The sequence below is a fragment of the Heteronotia binoei genome, chromosome 17 (assembly GCF_032191835.1).
Source record: "Heteronotia binoei isolate CCM8104 ecotype False Entrance Well chromosome 17, APGP_CSIRO_Hbin_v1, whole genome shotgun sequence".
NCBI lineage: Eukaryota > Metazoa > Chordata > Lepidosauria > Squamata > Gekkonidae > Heteronotia > Heteronotia binoei.
In genome coordinates this window covers 20669533-20689337 of record NC_083239.1, presented here as the reverse complement: position 1 = coordinate 20689337, position 19805 = coordinate 20669533, and the positions used below count along the sequence as shown (strand labels likewise).

Sequence of the window (19805 nt, the reverse complement as noted above, 5' to 3'; positions counted from 1 at the left end):
TAAATATCCCAGTGCAACTCTGGCTACCAAAAATAATTAGAGGGCTTAATTGTGGGTTCCAAAGGATGCATCAGACTAAGGATCTCAGATAAGAGACTACAGTCTTGAGATAACTGCAGAGAATGCATTTCACACTTCCATAGGACTGTGAGCTGCTGGGGGTGTTGAGGCACATTGAGATGTGCTAAGATGCAGCCATAAAGAAAGCATTCTGGGACCAATTTCTGAGCTGTGATACTTTCAGGAAGAGCACCCTACAGTACACAAACACCTCAGCAAGTCAGTTTTAACCTGCTGAAACCAAAATCTGTGGCAGACGTTTATCATTGCTGAGCTGTTGTGTTGGGGTGTATGATGAGGGCATCTTTTAATGAGCTGCTGGTGTTGCTTTTTAGTTTGAAGCTGCGTGGGCACTAACAAACATTGCCTCTGGCACCTCTCTACAAACCAAAATAGTAATTGAGGCTGGGGCCGTTCCAATCTTCATTGATCTGTTGAGCTCTGATTTTGAAGATGTCCAAGAACAGGTGAGGCTTTTTCACAGGCTGATGCTTGCAGTTAGATTTTTAAAGAGATGGTTTATGGCTCCATTCTGGAAAAAAAATTCCAATTCTACCTCTGGCAGATGTCTTGCAGCTTCCTAGTTGTAAAATGTTATTTAAAAAGGGGAACAGCTGTTTATCTCCTTTACCCAAAGCATGTCATTGGCCAAGTTGCAGTGCTCTCATAGAATGTTCCAGCTGTATAACTGCTTAGGATGGGGGAAATGTTTGGCTATTGCCTAGGCATTGGCAGGAAACAGGACATGGGAGAAATACTAGTGCTTTGTGTGTGGGGAGACTAGGAGGGAATAAGGAAGCATAGAAACACTGAAGACTGTGGGCCATTTCAATGGTGGCAAGAACACAAGAGAGTTGCATGTGGATTTCCTGCTGCTTGGTCTCACAGGCCAAACCTTGGCAGAAGCCTTCTAGAGGATGGAATTTGTAAAAGACTTTGCTGTACCTGTTAGCATCAGCAGAAAGCTGCCATAAACTGGTGTAGCCTTTTGGGTCAATGTTAATGAGGGGCCCAGAGAATGGCTTTCTTCTCCACCATTGCCTCCTCTCCCCTCCGTTCAAGGACTGAATGCTGAAGCTCCCGCTCTTCTTCCAGGCTGTTTGGGCGCTAGGGAACATCGCTGGAGACAGTTCTGCTTGCCGTGATTACGTCCTCAACTGTAGCATCCTTCCTCCTTTGTTGTTGTGAGTAGCCATTGAGACAGGGGATAAAAACATCCAAATTGCATGCCATTTGTTGTATCTTTTTTGTGTGCTTCCATTCCACTACTCCCATGGCATCAAATAGAAAGCATTTCATTGGCTGGAATGAACTATGCTTAGACCCAGTAGTTTTTGTTCACAGTGAGGTTCTTACTAATTGCCATACTGAGGGCATGAAAGGGATTTTCCACAGATCATACTAGCTAGGGACATCTGGTTAGAGAGTCAGGTTACTTTGTAATATGCAACTTGGCACCTGCTTGGTCCATTTGGAAATGCGCTTCACATATTTTTTGTGTGGCACATCTTGTTAGTGTTTGCTTGTAGCACACTGATCTAGCTAAAGGTAAGTTGGGACAGGGTGTATGTGTAATAGGAGATTTATCCAGGGGAATTTTGAAGGCATCTTCTCCATTCTGTTCAAACTGATCTCCATTCTTTAGAAAATGGTAGCTGAGACTCACCTCATTCAAAAAGGTTAATAGGTTCAGATTCCCCATTCTTGGAATGCTTTAAGGTGGCTTCATAGGCCAAATCACTCTGAGAAGGCCCCACTTTTGGTGTAGCTATGAGGGTGAAAATGTTATATTCCCTGTAAGCTCCCCTGAGCTTTTTAGAGGGGAACGTGAAATGAAACCTTGATGAACTTGAGAATAATATGCAGTTGAAGTGTCAACGACAGTGCAGTAGATGTTCTGTTTTGGCATGCGGGAGGCTCAGGGGTCTAATCCCCCTTGAGCTTCGAAATAAAACTGTTGTGAGTCATCCTAAATAATTATGCAGGGTATGAAATCCTGAATTGTGAAATTTTGTGCAGTGAAGAATGGATTTAATTTTGATGCCTTGGAGATGAACAGTCAGTCTGATACAATGAAGACAACTGTTAGGATAAACAGCTAGAGGGAGTGAAATTTGTTTTGTATCCCTTAGGCTCCTCACAAAATCTACCCGGTTGACAATGACACGGAATGCTGTTTGGGCTTTGTCAAACTTATGCAGAGGAAAAAACCCACCCCCTGAATTTGAAAAGGTGAGTCACAAGCAGGGCTTTTTTTCTGGAGGAACACAGCAGAATGGCGTTCTGGTACCTCTTGTGGAAACAACATTCTCAAAAAATATTTAAAAGTTCATGAGGGATACCTTGACTTGTGTGTTTCTCCTTCATTTCCCTCTTGAGAGTTCCAGTACCTCTTTTTCCAGCAAGAGTTCTGGCACCTCTTTTTCCATCTCTCCCTTAATACTGGGCCCTTCTAGCTTCTCTACAGAATGAGATGGTAGAGTTCTGCAGCAGGGGTATCAAACTCATTTGTTATGAGGGCTGGATCTGATATAAATGAGACCTTGTTGTGCTGGGCCATGTCAGGTTAGGCTGGGCCACTCTATTAAACCTGATGGTCCAAATTTAATTTGGTGAGATAAAAATTTTCGATCTTTTTTACATGTTAGACCCGAAGCAAACTCGTGCTAGGTCTGCTTCAATGGAGAAAATGCAAGCCCGATTAGATGCAATGGAAGCCAGAATAATGAAGGGGTGAAAGAAATGATAACTGCCTCTAAAAAAAAAAAAAGAAAGGATATTGAGGACTCAAAAAAAGAAATTAAAAAAGAAATAGCGAATCTCAGAAATGAGACTGTAGTAATAACAATAAAAGTACAAGAGGTGGAAGAGAGAGTGAAAAAACACGATTCCACCTTGTTAAAATTACAAGAAAAGGTGATAATACATGACTGCAAGTTGATGGGGAGACAGATTCGTCTGAGAGGTGTACCAGAAGATGAAGAATCTGATCTGAAAGAATACATAATAAAAATAATTGCAGAATTTTTGGAGGAAGATCCTGAAGGGAACAGAAATATGTATGACTATATGTATAGAGTGAATTCACTCTATGCAAAAAAGAACAATCTGCCAAAAGATGTGGTCATAAGATTTATGACAAAATAAATGGTGGGAAAAATCATAAATAAAAATTTTGAAAAGACATTGACAGTGGGAGGTAGTAGAATAAGAATTATGAAAGAGTTGCCAAGACAAGTGTTAAATGACAGGAATATATATAAAAAACTAACAGAAAAATTATGCGACAATGGAATGAGATACAAATGGATAATACCTGAAGGTTTGAGCTTTGAACTTCAAGGGAAAAGGATTACAATTACAAACACACAGGAATTGCATAGATTTTATGGAGAAAATAAAGAATTTGCACCATGATGGATTACAAATTGATATCTTGGAATGTAAATGGACTAAATTCACCACAAAAAAGAAGGGCAACATTTCATTGAATAAAAAAAATTGTAACATAGTTTATTTACAAGAAGTGCACATTAGACAAAAGGATTATAAATTTTTATGGAATAAGCAACTGGGACTAGAATTTTATACATTGGCTGAACAGAAGAAGAGAGGAGTAATTTTTTATATTAAAAAAGAATTAGATCTGAAAATGATTTTTAAAGATAAAGATGGATGGTATGTAGCGGTGGAAATTACATTGAATGCTAAAAAAACGTTATTGTTGGGACTTTATGCTCCAAATGGTGCAAAGGACATTTTCTTAAAAAATATTACGCAACATCTTGATGAAGTGACCTATGGGCAAATTTTGTTGATGGGGGACTTTAATGGAACAGTTCAGAACACAATAGATAGATCTGGGAAGAAAAAAATTGATAAAGAAGGGAAATTGCCAAAGTCTTTTTTTGAGCTGGTTAAACAAGAGAATTTGGAGGATATGCGGAGGGAGTTCAGTCCTGAAGTACGGGACTATACCTTTTTTTCAGCCAGACATAATTCTTTTTCTAGAATTGACATGCTGTGGGGTACCAAAGATTTGGGACTTATAACAAAGATTATAGAGATTTTACCCAAAATAGGAGTTGACCATAAACCAATAATGTGGATTACAAAATTGTCTAAAAAGTCGAGAAGATGGAGATTAAATGAAGATTTACTACGAAATAAAGAAATAGTGACATCTCTCGAAAAGGAAACTAAAGCTTATTTCCGAGTCAATGATAGAGAAGATATAGAATTTCAGATGGTATGGGATGCCTACAAGGCAGTAATGAGAGGAATATTAATAACATTGAATAATAAAGATAAGAGAGCAAAAGATAAACAGATGTTGGACATTCAAAATGAAATTAAGAAAAAAGGTGAATTAAGAAAAAGGCCAGGAAAAAAGAAAATTAGAAGGGAGATTACAATATTATAAACACAAATGAGACATTTGTTAAATAAGGAAATGGAATGGAATTTGAAAAAATTACAACAGAAATCTTTTGCGGGAGCAAACAAACCTGGAAAGTACTTGTCCTGGCAATTGAAGAAAAAGAGAGAAAGTAAAATTATTAATAAAATTGTGGCTGATGGAAAAGAGATGGTAGATCAAGAAGAAATGAAGAGAGAATTTTTAAAGTATTATGCTAAATTATTTAAGGGTGTTAAAGTAAAGAAAGAAAGGATCGAGGTGTATTTGCAAAAGATCAAAATAGCACCCTTAACTGAATATATGGAAAATTTTTTGAATTATTCAATTGAAAAAATAGAAATTGAAGTAGTGATTAATGTAAGAAAATTGGAAAGGCACCTGGGCCAGATGGATATACGGCAAAATTTTTTAAAAAGCTTAAAGAAGAATTAGTACCAAAACTTCAAAAATTGATGAATGCGATAAGATTAAATGGGAAAATACCAAATACATGGAAAGAAGCTGTAATTTCGTTGATTCCAAAGGAAGAAAGAGATGTCACGAATGTAAAGAATTATAGATCAATTTCATTATTAAATAATGATTATAAGATATACACAAGAATCTTGGCGGAACGGCTTAAAAAATATTTAATAAATTTTATAAAGGAAGATCAAGTGGGTTTTCTCCCTAAAAGGCAAATAAGAGACAATATTAGAACTGTTGTAAATATTGTAGAATATTATGATAGACATCCAGAGAAGGAAGTTGCATTATTTTTTGCGGATGCAGAGAAAGCTTTTGACAATTTGAACTGGGACTTTATGTTTGCAGTAATGGAAAAAATAAAGTTGGGAGAAAACTTTATAAGAATGATAAAGGCAATATATACTGTGTCAGGCTCTGTAACTCTATCATATTAAAATTATAGAATACTAACCAAATGGACTCTGCCTACTAACCATAAGCCTTTTGTTATACTGTAGCTAGCATGCATATCAAAGGGGGGAAGTTTGAAGTGTTAACTTAGTTTAGGTTGTAAAAGGAGCAAAGGAATGCAACCGTTAGTAGATACCGCGGTCGCCCAGCATCTTCCCAGAGGCAAAGAGATAAGCAGAAGCTCTCGTGTGAAAGTTTGCACCTTCACTCCCTGTTGTTTTGAGAATAGTACTTTTGTTTAGATATCGCTTTGATGTAGATTCCATAAGACTAAGAGACACCCATTCCCAGGTATTAGTCTCAACTTCTGTATCCAGCTATGAGTTTCCAATAAAGTATACATTGTTTCAGTGAATACTGCCTTGAATCTCCATCGCCTGACATACTGAACAATGTGCAAGGCTATGTATAAATGCAGATCTTACAGATGAAATGAGAATCAGCAAAGGTACAAGACAAGGTTGTCCGCTTTCACCATTGTTGTTTATAATGACTCTTGAAATCTTATTGATGCAAATAAAAGACGATGAAGAAATAGAAAGAATGAGAATTAAAGGATTTACCTATAAATATAGAGCATTTGCTGATGATATAATGTTTATAAATAAGAACATAAGAGAAGCCATGTTGGATCAGGCCAATGGCCCATCCGTCCAACAGTCTGTGTCACACTGGCCAAAAATTTTATATATATATATATATATATATATACACACACACACTGTGGCTAATAGCCACTGATGGACCTCTGCACCATATTTTTATCTAAACCCCTCTTGAAGGTGGCTATACTTGTGGCCGCCACCACCTCCAGTGGCAGTGAATTCCACATGTCAATCACCCTTTGGGTGAAGAAGTACTTCCTTTTATCCATTTTTAACCTGTCTGCTCAGCAATTTCATCGAATGCCCATGAGTTCTTGTATTGTGAGAAAGGGAGAAAAGTACTTCTTTCTCTACTTTCTCCATCCCATTATCTTGTAAACCTCTATCATGTCACCCCGCAGGCGATGTTTCTCCAAGCTAAAGCGTCCCAAGCGTTTCAACCTTTCTTCATTGGGAAAGTGTTCCAGCCCTTTAATCATTCTAGTTGCCCTTTTCTGGACTTTCTCCAATGCTATAATATCCTTTTTGAGGTGCAGCGACCAGAACTGCACACAGTACTCAAAATGAGAACGCACCATCGATTTATACTGGGGCATTATGATACTGGCTGATTTGTTTTCAATTCCCTTCCTAATAATTCCCAGCATGGTATTGGCCTTTTTTATTGCAATCGCACACTGTCTTGACATTTTCAGTGAGTTATCTACCACGACCCCAAGATCTCTCTCTTGGTCAGTCTCTGCCAGTTCACACCCCATCAACTTGTATTTGTAGCTGGGATTCTTGGCCCCAATGTGCATTACTTTGCACTTGGCCACATTGAACCGCATCTGCCACGTTGACGCCCACTCATCCAGCCTCAATAGATCCCTTTGGAGTTCCTCACAATCCTCTCTGGTTCTCACCACTCTGAACAATTTAGTGTCATCCGCAAACTTGGCCACTTCACTGCTCACTCCCAACTCTAAATCATTTATGAACAAGTTAAAGAGCATGGGACCCAGTACAGAGCCCTGTGGCACCCCACTGCTTACCGTCCTCCACTGCGAAGACTGCCCATTTATACTCACTCTCTGCTTCCTATTAATCAGCCAGTTTTTGATCCACAAGAGGACCTGTCCTTTTACTCCATGATTCTCGAGCTTACTAAGGAGCCCTTGATGAGGAACTTTATCAAAAGCTTTCTGGAAGTCAAGGTAAACAACATCTATCGGGTCTCCTTTGTCCACTTGTTTGTTCACCCCCTCAAAGAAATGTAACAGGTTAGTGAGGCAAGATCTTCCCTTACAGAACCCATGCTGAGTCTTCCTCAATAACCCGTGTTCATCAATGTGCCTACTCATTCTGTCCTTGATAATGGTTTCTACCAACTTTCCCGGTATTGAAGTCAGACTGACTGGCCTGTAATTTCCCGGATCTCCTCTGGGACCCTTTTTAAAGATGGGGGTGACATTTGCTACCTTCCAGTCCTCAGGAACGCAATGAAAGATTACAGATTTTTGTTAGAAGATCCACAAGTTCAACTTTGAGTTCGTTCAGAACTCTCGGATGTATGCCATCCAGACCCGGTGACTTATTAGTTTTTAATTTGTCTATCAGTTGTAGGACCTCTTTTGTCACCTCAATCTGACTCAGGTCTTTCAACACCCCTTCCGAAATTAGTGGTTCTGGGGCAGGCAAAAAGTTCTCATCTTCCACAGTGAAGACGGAGGCAAAAAATGCATTCAGCCTCTCAGCCATTTCCCTATCCTCCTTCAGTAATCCTTTTACCCCATGGTCATCCAAGGTCCCCACTGCCTCCCTGGCTGGTTTCCTACTTCTAATATATTTGAAGAAATTTTTATTGTTGGTCTTTATGTTTTTTGCAATATGCTCCTCATAGTCCCTTTTTGCCTGCCTGATCACAGTCTTGCATTTGATTTGCCACAGCCTGTGTTCCCTTTTACTAATCTCACTTGGACTGAAGGAGGCAGTGGTCCGCCCTCTCCTGAAAAAGGCTACATCAGATCCAGCCGAATTGGCTCATTATCGGCCGGTCTCAAATTTGCCCTTTTTGGGCAAAATTATAGAGAGGGCTGTGGCGTTGCAGTTACAGGCTTTCTGGATGACGCTTCCACCTTAGATCCGTGCCAGTCCGGCTTCCGCCCGGGCCATGGGACAGAGACAGTTTTGGTCGCCCTCATGGATGACCTCCGGCGACATCTGGATCGAGGCGGCTCAGCGGTATTACTGCTGTTAGACCTATCAGCTGCGTTCAATATGGTCGACCATCAGCTGCTGACCCGCCGCCTCGCCGACGCAGGAATTCGGGGGCTAGCCTTACAGTGGCTCTCCTCCTTCCTTGAAGGTCGGGGACAAAGAGTGGCGATTGGAGGAGAGCTGTCCCAGAGATGCCTACTTAATTGTGGGGTGCCTCAGGGGGCAGTTCTCTCCCCGATGTTGTTTAACATCTACATGCACCCCCTTGCCCAGATTGCCTGGAGGTATGGGCTGGGTTGCCACCAGTATACTGATGACACCCAGCTCTATCTATTGATGGGCGGCCGGACTGACGATGTCCCTATAAACCTGGACCGGGCGTTGCAAGCCGTGGCGGGTTGGCTCAGGCTGAGTGGGCTGAAGGTGAATCCAGCGAAGACAGAGGTCCTCTGCGTGGGTCGCGGCGGGCCAGGAGGGGAGATCTCCCTACCAACTTTTGACGGTGCGTCATTGATACCAGTGCGCAGGGTCAAGAGCTTGGGAGTGCTATTGCAGCCTTCCTTGACAATGGAAGCCCAGATAGCTACCACTGCCAAATCTGCCTTCTTCCACCTTAGGAGGGCGAGGCAGTTGGCCCCCTTCCTGGAACGTGGCGACCTGGCAACTGTGATCCATGCAATGGTCACCTCGAGGCTGGACTACTGTAATGCCCTCTACATGGGGCTGCCCTTGTACCGAACGCAGAAACTACAGCTAGTGCAGGATGCAGTGGCCAGGCTGTTAGTGGGACTACCACAGTGGGAACACGTACAGCCTAGGCTGTGGGAGCTGCACTGGCTGCCAATTGTGTACCAAGTTCGTTACAAGGTGCTGGTTATTACCTTTAAAGCCCTATATGGCCGAGGACCTGCCTACCTTAGGGACCGCCTCTCTCCATATGTTCCCCAGAGAGCACTGAGATCCAGTTCCCAAAATCTACTACGAATCCCTGGACCAAGGGAGGCCAGACTGAAAACAACGAGGGAGCAGGCCTTCTCTACAATGGCTCCCCAATGGTGGAATCAACTACCAGAGGAGGTGCGAGCCCTGCGAGACCTAAATCAATTTCGCAGGGCTTGCAAAATCACCCTCTGTCAACTTGCGTTTAAGATGGAACCCTGATAATGACACCTAGCCATCCTACACATATATTGAACTGTAGCACTTTAATCTGTAGCTGATAATATTTTAACTGTTTATTTAACTTAATTTGAATGTATTTAACTATTTTAATTGTCTTTTATTGTAATGATTGTATTTTATTGTAATCATGGTGTAAACCATGTCACGTGAGCCGCCCTGAGCCCGCCTCAGCGGGGGAGGGCGGGATATAAGAATAAATTTATTATTATTATTATTCCACCGCTTAAAGGAGTCCTTCTTACCTTTTACAGCTTCCATTACTTTGTTTGTTAACCATGCAGGCCTTTTCTTATGCCTGTTTGTGCCTTTCCTAACTTGTGGTATGTATTTTATCTGAGCTTCTAGGATTATAGTTTTAAATAGTCTCCAAGCTTCCCCAAGGGTTTTGACCGTATTTACCTTTTCTTTCAGTTTCCTCTTCACATGCCTCCTCATCTCAGAGAATTTACCCCTTTTAAAGTTAAACGTGGTTGTGGCGGTCTTTTTGGGCAACTCCCTATTTATACAAATGGTGAAATCAATAACATTATGGTCACTGTTCCCAAGTGGCGCAATCACTTTTACATCTCTCACCAAGTCTTGGGCATTACTTAGGACCAAATCCAGGATCGCCCCACCTCTGGTAGGTTCTGAGACCATCTGCTCCATAGCACAGTCATTGAGAGCATCAAGAAACTCAATCTCTTTCTCTCAACCAGAACACATATTGACCCAATCAATCTGCGGGTAGTTAAAATCACCTATTACGACACAGTTTTTACGTTTAGCCGCTATCTTTAAGCCTTCCATCATATTATAATCATCCTCTCTCTTTTGATTTGGTGGGCGATAACAAACTCCCATAGTTAAATTTCCTTTTGGGCCCTCTATTTCAACCAAAGCATTTCTAAAATGGAATCTAATTTTCTGACCTCAGTCTTACTGGACCGTATATCCTCTCTGACATACAGAGCCACCCCATCTCCAACCCTTCCCTCCCTATCCTTCCGATATAACTTATATCCAGGAATCACCGTGTCCCACTGATTCTCCTCATTCCACCAAGTTTCTGAAATTCCCACAATGTCTGTTTTCTCCCAACACTAAACATTCAAATTCACCAATTTTACTTCGAACACTTCTAGCATTTGCATACAAACGTCTATAATTTCCCAGGCAAGCTAGGCCCGCCACCTTTTTCCTGCCACCTTGAGACTCTGGCAGACAGTCCATACTGTTTGTCACCATCACAGTGGACAACTCTGATCCGTTACCCAGTAGAAAAATAGCAGCCAACCTTTCATCTCTTTGAGACGAGTCCTCCCGAACCAGAGACATTTCATCTCCTGTCAGCTTTCCCCCAAGATTTAGTTTAAAAACTGCTCTGCCACCTTTTTGATTTTAAGCGCCAGCAGCCTGGTTCCATCCGGGGACAAGTGGAGACCGTCTCTTTTGTACAGCTCTCGCTTGTTCCAGAAAACATCCCAGTGCCTAACAAACTTAAACCCTTCCTCCTTACACCATTGTCTCATCCACACATTGAGACTTCTAATGAAAATCTACACAAGTTACACCTTTGTTGTTAGCTAAAATACAAGATTTTGGAGAATTGGCGGGACTTTATGTTAATAAAGAAAAATCAAAACTTTTATGTAAAAATATACAAGTAAATAAACAAAAGGAATTGCAGAGGTTAACGGGATGTGAAGTTACCTCTAAAGTAAAATATTTGGGCGTGGAGATAACAATGAAGTTCATTGATCTGTTTAAAAATAATTATGAAAAGTTATGGCGTAAAATGGATGAAGATATGATAAAGTGGAGCTGTCAAGCAATGTTTTATCTTACTATGACTGTTTATGTTGATCAGAATATAACTGCCATGCTGTAACCAGTACTAACCCTAAAACAAGGCTGAGGCACATCAAAGTAGAGAATTAGCCGGCGCCTCTTTCCTGCGCCTCTTTCGCTTTTACTAAGAAGATAAAGCCTCCAGGGACATATTCCCAGGCCAGGCCTGGGCCCAGGAAGAATAACCACAGGGAGATGACCACAGAAGTTTAGTCATTGTAGCTTTGTTGATAGAACCTTTGATGTGCCATCTTTAAGTATGCATTCTGCTATTACTCTGTATCAGTTCCAATTCTTGGCTCAATAGAAGCACATGGATTATCAATAAAACCATACTTTGTTTCAATTCAAGGACTGGTTACTTTGAGATCCGCTTGCTTGACAGGAGCAAGCTTAATTGTCATTGCTTGGTAGAATAGCTGCAATTACGATGAACATTTTGCCGAGAATAATGTATTTATTCCAAACTATTCTGACTGTGAAAGACAGTAAACAATTTAATAAATGGCAAATGGCAAAGAAAGATTTCAGAATTTATATGGGCTGGAAAGAAACCAAGGATTAAAATGAAAGTTTTAATAGACACTAAAGAAAGAGGAGGATTCCAATTACCAGATTTAAGATTATATCATGAAGCAGTTTGTTTAGTGTGGATAAAAGATTGGGTGACGTTATTGAATAAAAAACTTTTAACGTTGGAAGGTCATGGAAATAAATTTGGCTGGCACGCTTATATGTACTACGGGAAGAAAAAGATGGATGGTTTTTTCTCTCACCATTACATAACTAATCTGCTAAATATTTGGATGAAGTATAAGAAATATGGCGATGAGAGAAAACCACTATGGATAGTGCCAGCAGAAGTAATAAAAATAACAGCTGAGTCAGGAGAGGGAAAATGGATGTCATACAATCAACTATTAAAAATACAAAGTGGTAAAATAGAGTTGAAAACTGCTGAGGAGCTGAATTATAAATATGATTGGTTTCAAATGCAACAAATAAAGAGTTTGGTGGAAAGTGATATTAAAACTGAAGGAATAAGACGAGAACAAACAGAAATGGAAAAAGTTCTGCTTGGAGATAATGAAAAATTAATTTCGAAAATCTTTAAATTACTTTTAAAATGGTCTATGGAAGATGAAGTAGTGAAATCTCAAATGATTAAGTGGGCAATTAATGTAAATAAAGAAATACAGATGGACACATGGGAATATTTGTGGAAGAACTCTATGAAACTCTCAACATGTCAGAGTATTAAAGAAAATTGTTGTAAGATGATGTATAAATGGTATATGACTCCTAAAAAGTTGGCAAAGTTGAACAATAAGATGCCAGATAGATGTTGGAAATGTAAAAAACATGAAGGTTCTTTCTGCCATATGTGGTGGACTTGTGAAAGAACGAAAAAGTATTGGCAGATGATTCAACAAGAGATTTCCAAGATCTTGGGATACAAATTTAACAAAGTTGCAGAGACTTTTCTGTTGGGATTACAAATGGAAAAATTTCCAAAAGAAGATAGAACTTTAATCTGGTACTTGCTCTCAGCTGCTAGGACAATGTATGCGCAGTTGTGGAAAATACCAGAGAAATGGGATTGGATTGTAAAAGTTATGACATGGAGTGAAATGGACAAGTTAACAAGAACCTTAAGAGACTATGATTTAGAAGTATTTAAGATGGAGTAAAAAAAAAAGTTCAGAAGATACGTAGAAAAAGAGTGGAAAATAAAAGAACATTGGACAGTTTTTGATAATGACCAAGTACAAAAGGGAAGAGGATATTAATTTTGGTTCTTATTAATTAAGGGTACCTTTAATATTAAGATTTTAAGTATATAGCACCAGCGGGGGTCAAGTAACGGGGGGAGGGGTGGGTAGAAAGTAATATATGGGATAGATTTAAAAAAAGTAATTATTAATGATGTAAGAAATTGAAATTTATTACTATATGTTACTAATAAAATTGTTTGAAACCCAGGTTAGGCTGGGCTATGTTGGGCCAGGCCACATGTATACCTATTTAAGATTAGGTTAAAAAAATGTAAAGGTAGTTCCCTGTTCAAGTACCAGTCATTTCCGACTCTGGGGTGATGTTGCTTTCACAACGTTTTCACGGCAGACTTTTTATGAAGTGGTTTGCCATTGCCTTTCCCAGTCATCTACACTTTCCCCCCAGCAAGCTGGGTACTCATTTTACTGACCTTGGAAGGCTGAGTCAACCTTGAGCCAGCTACCTGAACCCAGCTTCTGCTGGGATCAAACTCAGGTCGTGAGCAGAGCTTAGGACTGCAGTACTGCAGCTTTACCACTCTGTGCCACGGGGCTCTTAATCTTTTAAGATTAGGTAGCAGAGATATAAACTTTATAAAGGACACAGACACACAATTAAATAATTAAAAAAAACACCTTAAAACGTGCTTAAAACAGCACTTGTTGGTATTCATGGTGCTCTTTGTATTTCTCCCATGGGATCCAGGGAACTGGGCAAAGAAGCTCTGGTTCCTCCCTCCCTCCCTCCGGGAGTAGGAGGGGGAAGGAAACGAGACTTGGCTCAGTAGCTCTGCTGTGTGATTGAGAGAGCCTGGAAAAACAAGCTCTGCCTTCCTTCCCAAGGGAGGAGCCTCAGTCACTGGACAAAATAGAGGTTTTGCTCTGTAGCTCCTGTGTGATTGAGCAAGCCTTGCAAAGCAAGCTGTTATGCAGAAAGAAGCAAGAGAGAGGGAGAAGGAAGCGGATGACAGCCAGTTGCTCAGGGGGCTGATAGGAGCCCTCCAGGGGCTTGATTTGGCCTCAGGCTGCATGTTTGGCACCCCTGTTCTAGAGTGTACTGCTTTATTTTTTAAGGACAGGGGTTAGAGTTCCTGCTACTTAACCTGTCTCAACCCTACAGAAAAACAAAGTTTTCCACAGCAGATTAGCACTTTAGGAATAAATTTTATATCTTCTTAATTTATTTTATTTATAGTCCACCATTCACACAAAGATTGAAGGCAGATTACACAGATTACTCAATGCAACACATCTACTAAACAATTAAATGGGAGTAGTGTTAACAAAACTTTGAACAATACAAAAACTATTGGATATGACACATTTTAACAATGCAGTGTGGAATTACACAAGCAGAAAACAATGCAGTTAGGATTAGGATTATACATATACTGCAGCAACAGATAATACACACCTTATGCAGTGGTACAGTCCCCAGTACACTAAAGCACCTTCCTGAATTCAGGCAAAAGTACACTCCACCTCTGTTTTGTGCTAGCACTACACAAGAACATCACGTTAGCAGCAGCCTGCTGAGAGCCTCTCCTGCATGCAGCAACCCACTGAAATGACTACTGTGTGCAGCACACTGCCATGCTTTCCCACAAGTGGAGGGATGGTAGGAAAAATATTGAAGCCTGTGGGGCCTGCTTTGTATCCCTTTGTGTGGAAAAGCAGTATACGGTTTTAGCATCTGGAACCATTAGCACAACCAACTCAGCAAAACCATAGATTTTGATTTCTGCTAAATGGGACACTGGTACAGGAAACCTCTTGAGTGTGTGTAATTTTTGCTCTGTGCAAGTGCTGCTGGTTACCTCCCTTTTTCTTCCCTCTTACAGGATCCTTTCTAATTTTCTGCTGTGCTTCTTGGTAGGTGTCATCCTGTTTGCCCGTATTGTCACGCTTACTCTTCAGCAGCGACTCAGACTTACTGGCAGATGCATGCTGGGCACTCTCCTACCTATCAGATGGCCCTAATGAAAAAATCCAGGCTGTTATAGACTCTGGGGTGTGTCGGCGACTGGTGGAGTTGCTAATGTAAGTGTCCGGCCTATGAAGAAAGTTGGAAATTTATGCCAGTGTGGCGCCCATAGCTACCATTGTGCCTGCTAACACTTTTCCTGGTGCCCGTCAAGTGTTTTTAAAAAGTAGGTGGGACCAAGTGGGGCTTTTGTACAGCAGCACTTGTGATTGGCCATTGGAGATCTGATTGGCTGTGCAGATTTTTAAACACGTTGCTTCAGCAGCATCTTCCAGCATAGAACAAGGATCTTCGCTGTGTGACTAAAGGTCAGATGTGTCAGCCTTTGTATGGCCGGCTCTGCTTTCAGTGGCAGCCATTTTGTGGGCTCTGCCCACTACATTGTGTCAGAATTCCAAAGGTGCCCGTAGGCTCAAAAAGGTTGGGGACCTCTGCCTTGGAGGGTAGAGTTGGAGCTCTGGTTGGAACTTAGAGGATGTGTGTCTTGCACATCATCACAGGGATAGATACATTGGAAGTAGTGGCTGAGGGAGTGTGGGTAGCTCTTCTAAGACATTTTGAAGTATAAGGTCTAGATTTTAGATCTGTATGAGGTTTCCTCTTTGCTCTCGGGAACCTTCCTGTTGACATGACTGATGATTCTGTGAAAGCCCTGGCTGTCCTGTGGACTTGGAAGGTATCCTGAACCATAGACATGACACTCCTCTGAAACAGGAGGCATAATTTGTGGTTGGGCTTGTTAGCCAGCACTTGTGATCTGTCAGCTGTAAAGTCCAGTCCTGTTATCAACATCATGCAAATTAAGAGAACAATTCTGCTTATTAGTGTCTGCTACCTTGCTAATGTCTGTTACCTTCAAGCGTCTTATCTAAATTAATGAACAGTTTGGTTTTTTAAAATTGTGGTGTATTTTGTAACTTTGACTGGTTTGCCTTTTCAAAACCTTTTGTCACATACATCACTTTTATAACAAGCTCAAATACTGTACAGCATCTAAACTTTCTAGTGAAAGAATTTTCTTAAAATATGGGCCAGTCCATACTTTCCATTTTGGATTTAACTTGTAGTACAAAATGCACATACTGGGCAACCCTCTCTTTGCTGTTAAATTGGCTAGTACAATGATTGTGTTAGATTCCTCTACAGAAGGTTTTATTGTAATGGTAAAAATGACTAACAGATTTTTCAAGAACAAGGCACACCTTGTTTTTGGGTGGTTAGAGTTCTGATTCCAGTTTTCCAGATAGTTATTCTTGGTAGGGAGAGCGACATAACTAAATCTAGAGTACATGCTTTGTGTGCAGATGGTCCCTTAGTTCAGCCACTGCCGGTGAGAAAGATCTTTAAATAGCATCTTCAGCACCCTCTGACTGTCAAGAGCACTGGTCTAAGACAGACCAGTGGTCTGGCTCCCTGGAAGACAACCTCCTGTGTTCAAAGCTGCAATCATATGCATGACACTTAGCCAGGTCTGGTGCTACATTTTCTGGCGTCCAAGGCCAAGTCCTGTGCCCCCTCCCCCTCCCGTGTCTTCTCGCATGCACTTTGTGCGTGTGGCCCGATGACGTCACCAGAAGTGATGTCATCGGACCACGTGTGCACTTTGTGTGAGCACTCAGCCAGTCCTCTCTCACCTCAAAGAAGAGAGCTGGCAAAGAGGCTGCGCTCAGCCTGGCCTCCCCCCGCTTCAATGGGAGCTGACAGAGGTCGCGTCCTTCTTTCTTCACAAGAAAGAAGGATGCAGCATCTTTGCAAGCTCCCTTTGAGGTGGGAGGAGGCCGGGCGAGGGTTGACGGGGAGGGGGTGCTTGCCCTTGCAGCGAAGTGGTGCCCTAGGCAGCCACCTGCTTCTCCTACTCCCATGCACCGGCCCTGCACTTAGCCCCAGTAAACCTATACATTGCATACGAACAGACTGAAACTGGATTATGGGTTTGGAAAAGCTATTTTGCAGAAATCTGTAGAAAATCTGACTTCAGAAACCAAACACCCCTTTAACCTGCTAAATGAAGCAAAATGAGAGGCTTTGTATACTGGTGCCATGCTTTTCATTCTCCTTCTCTTTCTGGCTGAGGAGACACTGGGAGGGAATGGAAAGTAGGAAAGGCCTCCAAAGATCTTTTGAGGCAAAATGAAAATGAAAAAAAAAGTGCTGCGTGCCTAGTGTTGCAACAGTCCTAAAGGCACAGGGCAGCAAATTCCTTTGTTTTAGAAAGGTATTCACTAGGATGAAAAGTATTCTTATCACTAGAAAGCTTGCAAGGGCTTTTGTGGAACACTGCTTCTGTGCATCTTCCTTGGTCCTGTAGGGTCTGCTTGGCACCGGGGTTTACTCTGGTGGTAAGTAAAAAGGCTGAGAGGGGACTAAAGTGCAAGTGGAGAAGAGATGAGAATGTGACCAGGCATGAGTTAGAACTGTGCATACTTTTTGGCAGTAATGGCGGTGAAATAATTGTAACTCTGCTACTGAGTCAGCTCAGAAAAATTCAGCCATTCAGGTAATTGAAGGGGGTTTCATCATTCCACCCTGATATAGCCTCTGAATGTTTGGCAGGTCACTGTGATATCTTTGTAAGATGTCTTGCAGATAAAATAATTTGAACATGCCACAACCAGACTCCACTGCTTTAACAGCTGAATCTCAAAAGATTCTAGGTTGCTTGAATGAACTCCAGTTACTGCAGCTTGACCATATAGGGGTATGGCCTGGAGGAAATCAGCTGACATTCTGAGCAGTTGACTCTTGTTCACCTGAGCTGCTTTAGCAGAGCTGGAGAAGATAGTTGAGATTATTCTACTACAATATAGTAACAGTGACTTCAAAGGAAGGGTGTTACTATCAGTCATCTGAAAGGAGAAGGTTATGAAATCCCTTTGGGTGATGGGTACGACATGTCTCTATAAAGAAGAATTACTGCTTTTCTGGGCATAGTGCTTGGCTATGGCACATCCAGAGTGTTTTCTTTGGGTGACAGAGTTAGGCCCATTTCAGACTTGGGCTCTGGAGGATTAAAAGAACCTCTGTTATCCAGATTGATGACTAAACTAGAAGCATAAGTGCCCTATATCTCTTCCTGTGGTATTCCTATGGATGGAAATCAGGGATGTTCCATTCTGCTGATTCCATTTCCACCTGGTTAAAGACGGTGGTTGGGTATAATTATTTAAGCCCATGACTCTTGTGCTACCTACACGGTTCTACAGATTTCAGTTGTAACTAAGGATGGGTATGAACCGAACCGTGAATTGTGATTCATGGTAAAAATGGCTGATATGTGGTTCGTTCCAAACGGGTTCATCTGATCCCGTTGCATCCAAACAGAAAAATGAACCAGGTTTTTTTTCTTGGTATGCCATTTGGGTTCGTGTTTGGTTCATTTTCCAGACAGCCTGGCATGATTCCTCTGCCCTTTGAGCTTCTAGTCAGTTTCCACTGACTAGACTAGATGGGGGGCACCTGCTTTGGGGGGGGGGCTATAGCTCAGCTCCTGAAATCCAATTTACACCAGACTTGGAGAGCAGGTAGAGGAGAGTCCACTGAAGAGTTTGCTGCAGGTTTTGGCATCTGTAGCCCACTCAGGGGCCATTCTATGCCTTCCCCCTCCGAATGAACCAACAAACCATGAATCATTTGGGAAATTGGAAAAAAACACGAACCAAACCACTGAATCAGGCAACCCAATGAACCACCATTTTGTGTTCTGTGCCAATCCCTAGTTGTAACTCTCCATGGTTTTTAACATCTACACAAAACCACTAGCAGAAGTTTCCAGGATTTGCAACACATTGTCACTAATATGCAGATGAAACATCATAGTTTTCCTTTGGATTAGGTCCTAAAATCACTTCCTGGAGGCCATAGCAAACTGGTTGAGTATAAACTGAAGTCCAGTCCAAATAAGAATGTCTTTTAACCAATTTTGGCTGGTATGCCAGCTGCAAGTCCTTCTAGCAGTACATCATAATAATGGTAGTAGGCTATCAAGTCACAACTGAATCATGGTGACTAGGACTATGAGGTTTTCAAGGCAAGAGGTGAGGAGAGGTAGTTTGTCATTGCCTTCCACTGCATAGCGAATCTAGTCTTCCTTGGTCTCCCATCCAAGTACTGACCATGGCTGACCCTGCTGAGCTTCCAGCCTTTGATGAGATCTACCTGCATCAACACCCTTTTTTATTCAGGGCTTAATTCAGAGTGCTGGTCGATACATTTTAAAGCCTTAGGCAACTTTGGAGCAGTAAACCTGAAGAACTGCCTCCTCCCATTTGTGCCAGTTAAGATCGTCATTCTTGCTAGTTTGTAGTAAGTCACACACAAGGAGTAAGTTTTCTTTAGTGATGGCATACCAGCTGTAGAATAATCTCTCCTGTTCGCCTCTCATCAAGTGCATTCATACCATTTAAACAAAAGTAAATTAAAAGTAGAGTAATATGCCCCGTTAGAGGTCTAAATGGGAGTTTTGTAGATAGGAGGAAAATCTTAGAACAAAAGGACAGGACAGTGTGAAGACACAGGGCGTAAAGGCACAATTTTGTATTCTGCAAATCTCTTAGTACATTGTAGTGCATGTGTTTATTAACATTTATACCCTGCCTTTCCTCTTGACTCAAGGCAGCTTTAGGCAGAGTTGGGTGCAGATATGTTAAACCAAAGTTCAGCTCCCCTGCTGTATAACATGGCATCACATTGCTGTATCTAACCTGAACAGTTTAAGGTGTATAGTTGTGTTCAGTTCTGAAACCATGGGTGGTTCTTGGGCTTGTATGACTGTAACTGAATGCAGCCCACACCAGTGCCCCATGGAATAGAATGGGAAGGATCTGTATTGGCAC

The 19805-nt window shown here is 41.5% G+C and overlaps 1 protein-coding gene across 2 annotated transcripts in view; it reads left to right on the top strand.

The window, feature by feature from the left end:
* KPNA6 (karyopherin subunit alpha 6) overlaps positions 1–19805 on the top strand; it is a 60760-nt gene that overhangs the window by 31924 nt on the left and 9031 nt on the right. For both annotated transcript variants that reach the window (XM_060258453.1, XM_060258454.1), the window contains exons 6-9: positions 396–527; positions 1156–1244; positions 2193–2292; positions 14866–15029. In XM_060258453.1, coding sequence (XP_060114436.1) covers positions 396–527; positions 1156–1244; positions 2193–2292; positions 14866–15029 — 485 coding nt within the window. The remainder of the gene's footprint in view (positions 1–395; positions 528–1155; positions 1245–2192; positions 2293–14865; positions 15030–19805) is intronic.